We start from the raw sequence: 8,395 nt of genomic DNA on the forward strand, positions 1-8,395 counted from the left end.
GACATACTGAGACAAGCGACTGCGCGAACGGTGACAGGAGGTTAATGTAAATGAGAAATGGTTAAACCGTTTCTCAAGTTGGCTTTCTCCTTTCTCTCCTGCCAACGTATCTGCAGATGGCAATCCGTTATTATTACTTTTCATCCTGGGGATTTATCATAATTAGCTGAGCTCATGTCCCAATCATCTGGCTGTAACAATCACCACATTTTTCTGACGGTACAGGATTACATCCTGCACCCTTTGCAGATATTTGCATTAATGTTTTACTTCTAATATTTCTTTTTTTCTTAAACACTGACATCTATTGCTGCTTGCTTCCCTCTCTGTTCATTTGAATGTGCACATCTGGCTGCTGGTTTGCACTTATCCTGGGCCGGTAGATGAGGCTAAAAGTGTCCACAAGCTCACTTGAGTGCCAACTTGTGTTTTATGCCACATTTCCTGATACAGTAATTGTGTACCACGCATTTTTGTGAGCTCCACAGTCATTGATCATGTCAGCCTCCATTCCCTTGGCAGAGCCACTCCAAAACACAACACATGAATAATTAAACAGCCAGTTAAGAAGACGAATGAGTTAAATAAACCTGCCCTCTGCCGTTAGAGCAAACAAATCTCTATACACACCCTGCACATAAACAGCAGGTACTGAATGCGAGTTTTCTTCCAACATTGTATGAATTCCTGCCTAGTTTTCTTTTGGATGTGGTGTTTTGTCAGGCTGAAATGGGCTTTTTTTGCCCTTTGAATGGTCACTATTATTAAACTTCAGTTGCTACTAACAGAAGTTGGTGGGATTTTCACTTGTTAGTTCTTTTTTTTTTTTCATTCTTGGAAAACACGTTGAGCTGTAGAACATTGTCTCTCTCTTGAGTCACTTGTTAGTGTCAGTAGTAGCACCATTGGAAGTTTTTCTTTCCATTGAAGAGCAGCTCTGCTATTTACTATATTTACATCTACTATTTAACCAAACTGATGTTTAGTGAAGTAGGAGTGCTTCATTTCTCCTGAACTCAGACAGCCCTCCTGACTTCTGCATTACAGATATCTGTGTACAGGTAACACTGCCCTGTATGTGTTGAATTTAGAAAACTCATACTTTATAAATCCCCTTTCAGAAATGTCTTTCCCGAACTGACCCATCGGTAGTTTGATGGGCTTCCAGAGTGTGGCGCTGGTGGGGACATATTTTTCAACTGTGGGAGGAAAGCCACGCACACACAGGGAGAACATGCAAACTCCACACATTAAGGCATTAAGGCCAATTTGAACCCAGACCTTCTCCCTGTGAGGCAGGGCTCTGTCCGTTGTTGGTAGTTTGTCTCAGATGTTGCCACTTATTGGATTGGAGAGCATCTTCCTCCAACTGATGCAACTTCATTTTAATTTAATGAGGAACTCATCGTCTCTCTGGTATTGACAGTTCAGCTAGTGTCACCACAATTTGATGAAAAATCAAGCTTGTGTGTACAATATAATGACAGGCTGTCAGGTCAATTCCTAATAAACCATCAGGGAGACGCAGGGATCAGACTGAAAGCAATTTAAAGGTTGAAGATCTTGTGAGCTGAGACAAGTCACAGAATAAAACCTAATCTGAGGCTGTCCAGGAGTTGCCTGATTCTTCCTTAAACCTCTCAGCCTGATGGACTGAAGTGAACAAAGATAGTTTCTCAGAACAGTGCATATGTAGACACTGATAAGATGGGAAGTCTCGATTACTCCTTCTCTCCCTCAGTCAAAGGTCCGTCCTTGAGCTTTTAACTTATTCGCAAAACAACAACTGTGCTTCCTCTCAGCAGTGAGAGAATTGGGTTTCAGTTCACCTGAAACAAATCTTACCAGTGAATTTTCAGACACAGGCCTCGTTAAAAAAAGTCATGAAAGCAACAAATGTTTGCCAATTTACTTTTAATTTGCAGTAACTCTATTGCATTTTAAAAGACTATCTGTAATTAATCAACAGTTCAGTTAATAGTTTCTTGTACAATAAATAAGACCAATTAATTACTTTTTTTTTTTTTTTTTTACAGTTTTAACTTGTGTGTTGTTTGTTCCCCTTCAGCCTTGTTCACATGCCGACCCGATGAGTTCCAGTGTGGCGACGGCTCCTGTATTCACGGCACCAAGCAGTGTAATAAAGTCCACGACTGTCCAGACTACAGTGACGAGGCCGGCTGTGTCAATGGTAGGTGCCACATAAGGAAACAAAGCCAGGGAGGTGAGCAGAGGACTATGGGCTCATTTCTCTCAACCTAAGTTGGTGTCTCATTCAAATATTGTGATTAAGTTTCAACATCTCCCTCAACAAATCTTTGTTTGTAACCCATCAGCTTTATGCTTTTTAAGCCATTAGATTCACTTCCCCCCAAAAATAAGTTGTCTAATTACAATTTTTAACACTTTTTACAAGATCCACAGGGGATATAACAGATAGCAGCACAGATGGCTGCACTGCTTCATTCTTCCCTTGAAAAATTTTAATCTGAAATTTCCATAGCTGAAAGAAAGGCTATGGAGTAGTGGGACTGTTAAAAGAAACTGCAATGTCAGACCAGTAGAGTAGATTCAGTGTTTCTGGCAAAAATTTCATCCCGACTCCACCTCAATTCAATCTCCGGTGAATTGAAAGTGGGATTTACTTCTGAACAGAACCTACGCTGATAATTTCACTTACTGTAACTATTCACAGCATATGGCAGCACAGATAAGTAGCACATAAATCACACACGGTGCTCTACGCATTACCAGGTACTGGATATTGCATCTGCTAAACTGTTTCATCTTCTTTTACCATATTCACATTTTCCCTGCTTTCAGGGAAACTTGGATCTCTTTCAAGGGAGCACCGCTGCCCATGGCTCCCGAGTAGTTCAAACCAAGCCATGCATGCATTTTTTATGCAGCCAGTATCTCTTTGGAGCACATCTGTCACTAAGGCACTGCTCACTCTCACGGTGCTGTTTGTTAGTCTTGCTCGGTTTGGGGGGGAGGGGGGGTTAGCAGTGACAGTTTTGACCTCAGACTACTACTAGATGTCGACAAAACACGTACTTCGCATCTGTGGTGATTTATATTTTGCAACATGACATTCACAACAATGTAGTGTGGTCGACAAAATGCATCGCCATGCATGTTGGATTATTGTCTCGGCATTTTTTCCAGCTAAGACGGCGCCAACATCCGATGGAATCAATGTATAAAGACGTCAAAACAAGCAGCAGGGATTCAGCCAATTTGCACATCAATAACAATCTAGTGTAAGGACGCAGTGTTTCTGAAGACTGTCACAACCTATCTTTGGTCCATTCAGAGGTCTGTGCTGTGTTTAGACATCTCAAACTGAGATCTGCTTCGCGATCAACCAAACAAACTTGATTTATATTAAATCTTTTTTGTAGGTTAAAGCTGCTTTGCACTTCTCTGTAGGCTTTTGTGAGGCTGGTATAGGTTGTGGCAAATCTGCAATAAACCCTCTTATTGCACTGGATCCACATTCTTGGATTGTTGTTACTAAAGAGGGTGAATCCCATAGTGCTCTGCTCTGAAACTCTGCAGATGAGACTGAGTAAAGAAGTTCTCATTTTAATTTTTCATCCAACCCAATCGTAACATGTGTGCCCACCTTGAAAATGTGTTTTTGTCATAGTAACGAAGTGCGATGGCCCCAAAAAGTTCCGCTGTAAGAACGGGGAGTGCATCGACAGCAGCAAAGTGTGTGACAACGTCAAAGACTGCAAAGATTGGTCTGATGAACCCGCAAAGGAGTGTGGTGAGTAGGATGTCTTTCTGTCTTTCCTCACACAGAAATCCACATGTATCCAGGCCCTCATTAGTTCCTTCACTACCTCCAATGTACGTGTCTGCACATATACGCTAATGTAAGCGCACTGATTCACACACTCACTTTAAGGCATCATAAACTTGTTCAAACGTGGGTGGCCACTCTTCTTGGTAAAAGGAGATTTATTTGATCAAGGCAGGGTAAATCAGGACATTTCTCAACTGCCTTGTTATGATCAAAGAGCCAAGCGACTCTGCCCTCTAGTGCGATCTTAGCCAGTGAAACGTGACCGGAATATGTTACCCATAAGGAGCCACGGAGATTATCTACACACCATAGATAATTACCACTTAGTGAGCTTCAGTCACACATCTCACATCACAAGCAAGACAGTCCATCTGCAAACAGACTCAGGCAGTTCAGAAAAAACCGCACCTGGTCATAAATTTTCCCAACTTAATGAAGCTCCTGCAATTACGACTGAACTTGTGTTGTATCAGTGTGATGTTACCCCACTGCGTGTGCAAGTCCAAGCCCTCTGAGGTTGTTTCAGCAAGCTGCTTTTCACCCGTGGCTTTGCTCTGCAGAGAAACGGTCTCTCACCAGACACGGGTTTGAAAAAGAGAAAGAAAACCTGCATGTGAATGTGCTGCCCTTTCAGTTAGCTCTGATCTTGAAGCGTAAGAATATATGCTATAATGAGATTGACCTGTGGCCATGTCATTAAAGTTAAACATGATATTTTGCACATTTAAAGGAAGCTCTTCTCCTTCACAGTGTTATAAGGAAAACAGACAGCTTTCATTATTCAGCTTCCCATTGCTTCTTTCACTTTGTCCTCACGGGATCGTGGCAGCCTTGAGGAAAGTGGAGGAACTTGGGCATCGTTCCTCCTCGAAAACTCCCGCCACTCATTCTGAAAGACCCTGAGCTGTAATCTTACCAGACTGGGTCAACTTTGGTGCTTCACATCTGTGTATAGCAAGAAGTGACTACGGGAAGCATCAAACAGAAGATACACATTAATGCAAATGGGAAAGGTGGGGGCTGTGGCCATACAATCGACCATCACAGTGTCAAAACAAAGAGGTCAATCTACCTCGCAATGTATGTTTTTGGACTGTGGGAGTTAACTGGAGGAAACCTAAGCAAACATGGGGAGAACATGCAAGCTCCACACTGAATAGCCGAGCCAGTAATAACCCAGAACTTTGTCACTGTGAGGCGATAGCACTAACCACGGCTCCCCTGTGTGGCCCTCATAAGCTCATATACCATAGGATACTATAGTTTCATGCTCCAGCATAGCACAGCGTGACAAAGTATAGCATAACATAAACACAACAGTCAAATAAAGCAGTGAATATAAGAGTACATTCTGTGTGCCTGCAGTGTATTTCTTAGCTGTTAGTCTCAATTGGATGTAGCAGGCTAAAAAAGTTCTCACAGTATTGAGTTTAACGCTGATACTTAAGTGATGTGTTGGTAAAACATCCATTTAAAAACACAATTGCTCCACTTTAAACTACAGCTCTAATTCCAGTCGAATCGCATGCTCATCTGTCAGTCTTTAATACCCTCTTCCGCTTTCCCGCTCTCTGTCAAGTCCCTCTCAATTTCTATTCTTGCTGTCACTCTCTTTTTCTCTCTCCCGGTGTCTCTTGTTTCACAGCGGTACCTGTAGCCTTGAAGCTTAAATCTTTAATGTAAACCGGTAATGAAGTACCAGCTTTAGCTTTCTGCAGCGATCCCTCTCCACTCCCTGGAGGGTGGTTGAAAGACAAAGGGATAAGTGGAGGCGCAGAAAAGGATACAAAAAGGAAGAGAAGGATGACAGAGAGGGAGTCCAATCCGTTCTGCTACGAGCAAAAATACGTGGAGGAAAAGAGGGGGAATGAGGGGAGCGGATGAAGCATGTGGAGCATTACAGTGGAAGGGCACCTGGTACAGGTCGAAGCCCCTTTCGAGGGGAGGATCAGTTCCACGTGGCTTTCGCTAAGACATTCTGTGTACTCCACACACACACACACACACACACTCCCCTGTCCCTTTGTTTTCCCCTCAGCTTTTTGGTTCACTGTCTTTTCTCTTTAAGCAGAAAACCTTGATGCACACTCGACAGAACACAATTATCTTATGGTCCTTTGACCCTCTTGGGCTGTTTCTTATCGTTCTGTCCGAGTCGTGCTCTGTACCTCTCCCAGGTATTTCATCAGTATTCATCCCCTCTTTACTTTCCTCTTCCCATCTCCTCCCTCCCCTCTCCCTTCTCCATCTCCCCATCTCTCTCTCTTTCTTTTTCAGGAGTGAATGAATGCACTGACAACAACGGTGGCTGCTCCCACATCTGCAGAGACCGGAGGATTGGATATGACTGTGACTGCCCCTCTGGGTACAAACTTCTGGACAAAAAGACTTGTGGGGGTAAGGAGACAAAAACAAACAAGTTTTTGGAACAAAACAATAATGTAATAATAGCAAACTTTGAGAGCCTTTCACAGTCAACAGACATTTTTATTTCTTATTTCCTGTTGAGAGCAATTTCCTTGAAAGAGAGCATGCATTGACAAAAAAAAAAAAAAAAAATCCATTAAATTTAATTCAGTGCAAAATGACTTCGGTAAAGCAGAGGACCACATCAACCAGTAAAAGTTAATTTAGATTTCTCTGCCTCTGCTTATCTGAGCTCCATGAGAAATACAAAAGATAATTGTTTTCATGCCTATGAAGCAATGATATGTTTTACATTTTTTTATTTATACGCTTGCTAAATTGCCAACTTTTTATGTTTCATATGAATGAATGTGTTTCCGTACATCAACCTAGGGAACTTATTAGCAAGGACATTATTCCCGGCTGGTTAAGAAATAAAAATGAGTGAAATTCTGTATAAATGTAGATGAAATCCTTTCCTGCAAAACAGAAAAATGTTCTTCCAGATGATTACCTTTGTTTCCTCTTGGCAGATTAATTCTGTTTTGTTTTCAAAATGACATGAAAAATTATTTGTTATACACATGGAAACAACATCTATAGCCTGCTCAATATACAAGATCAATACAAAAGATTTAAGCCTTTCTGTTGTAGCTCCAAGTCTGATACACATAAATCCCCAAGAAATTACATTTCAAAAGTCAGACTCTCTCTTTGATGTGAAGGTTTTCTTGGGGAAGATTGTCATAAACTTTAAATGCACTCTATCACTCCTCTGTCTTCAAACAGGAATAACTTTGTGTACTTTTGTTTTGATCTTTGTATCTCTGTGCGCCGTTTGCCCCTGCAGACATAGACGAATGTGAGAATCCAGACGCCTGCAGTCAAATCTGCATCAACTACAAAGGAGATTACAAGTGTGAGTGCTACGAGGGCTACGAGATGGACCCTTCGTCTAAGACCTGCAAAGCCGTCGGTAAGCCGTTTGTTAAAGCATGCTCGAGACACAAGCTGTCGTTAACACACATACGCTTTCAAGGAACCGCACATTCAGACTTACTCTTTTTCACCCACCAAATTACTCAGTCACATCTGACACTAACACACTGAGACCCTGTGAAAGGGGAGGCTTGCTTTGTATGCAGCTCCTACACAGCAATCTGTGCAAAGATAAATATTTGCCATCTTTTTTTCTGTGGTCCTCACTAATGAAAAGTTTGCAGCCAGCTGCCTTTGGGTTCCCTGGAGTGTCAAGAGAAGAAGGTTGTCAGGGGAGGGTTTACCTCCCCGCTCACTAAAGGACACAGCCGGGGTCTGTACCCCTCGTTGGCCAGGATAAACACTGCCAGCGGTGGTTTGAATGAAAATAAAATCTCGTTGATGGACGTTCAAACGGCGCAATTGCTGCAGAAAAATCCTCCAATGAAAATGATAATATACTGTATCTTGTTAGCTGCCCACAGATTGCTTTTTGGATCATGAGCATTCCAGCTATATGTCCGTCTGTATCAGCTACATTACTGTGCCGCACCCACAGAGAAGACCAACACAGCAGTCAAAATGAGAACCAGTGTTTTATCCTCAGTCGTGTAGGTTGCACACATAGTGCCCATGCCTTGTTTTGTTCCTGTAGAGTACATATACATGCCAGAATGGGTTCTTGAGCTGATTTACTTACACAGCGAATTAACTTTCGGAGCAGGAAAAGAGCGAGAAAAGAAAGAAAAGAATGTTATTAGTAATCATGGTCTGAGGTTAAGTCATTATTGGGTGAACTGGTCTGGTAATGAGAGCGCGTAAAGCAGAAAACACACCCTCACTCCTCAGCTAAGTGGCATAAAAACCGCCATTGATTGCTCCGTGTCTCTCTGTGTGGATCTTTATTACTGTTAGGCAGAGCAAGCAGTCCCTGTCAGAGGCCAAAGCATTTATTAGTGGGGAGGATAGGCAGCAAGAGACGAAAGAAGAAATAGATGACTGAATTGTATGAATATCCTACAGCTCATTAGTGGAGTGCCTAGATGTATCTGCGGCGTTCGTTTTGGCACATAATGTGGCATACCAAAGGAGAATGAAGGAGGAAGGGGCGGCAATATGCAAGGATTATTGTTTATGTTAAGGCTGGTTTATTCAGGGAAACAAATAAATAGAGGGACGGCTGCTTTGTGAAGCTGA

At 42.3% G+C, this 8,395-nt stretch overlaps 1 protein-coding gene across 1 annotated transcript in view; it reads left to right on the top strand.

Moving 5' to 3' along the window:
* Positions 1-8,395, top strand: part of lrp8 (low density lipoprotein receptor-related protein 8, apolipoprotein e receptor) — a 206,678-nt gene that overhangs the window by 144,027 nt on the left and 54,256 nt on the right. The window contains exons 6-9 of the mRNA XM_030084017.1: positions 2,069-2,191; positions 3,653-3,775; positions 6,092-6,211; positions 7,071-7,196. Coding sequence (XP_029939877.1) covers positions 2,069-2,191; positions 3,653-3,775; positions 6,092-6,211; positions 7,071-7,196 — 492 coding nt within the window. The remainder of the gene's footprint in view (positions 1-2,068; positions 2,192-3,652; positions 3,776-6,091; positions 6,212-7,070; positions 7,197-8,395) is intronic.

This window comes from Salarias fasciatus, chromosome 23 (genome assembly GCF_902148845.1).
Source record: "Salarias fasciatus chromosome 23, fSalaFa1.1, whole genome shotgun sequence".
NCBI lineage: Eukaryota > Metazoa > Chordata > Actinopteri > Blenniiformes > Blenniidae > Salarias > Salarias fasciatus.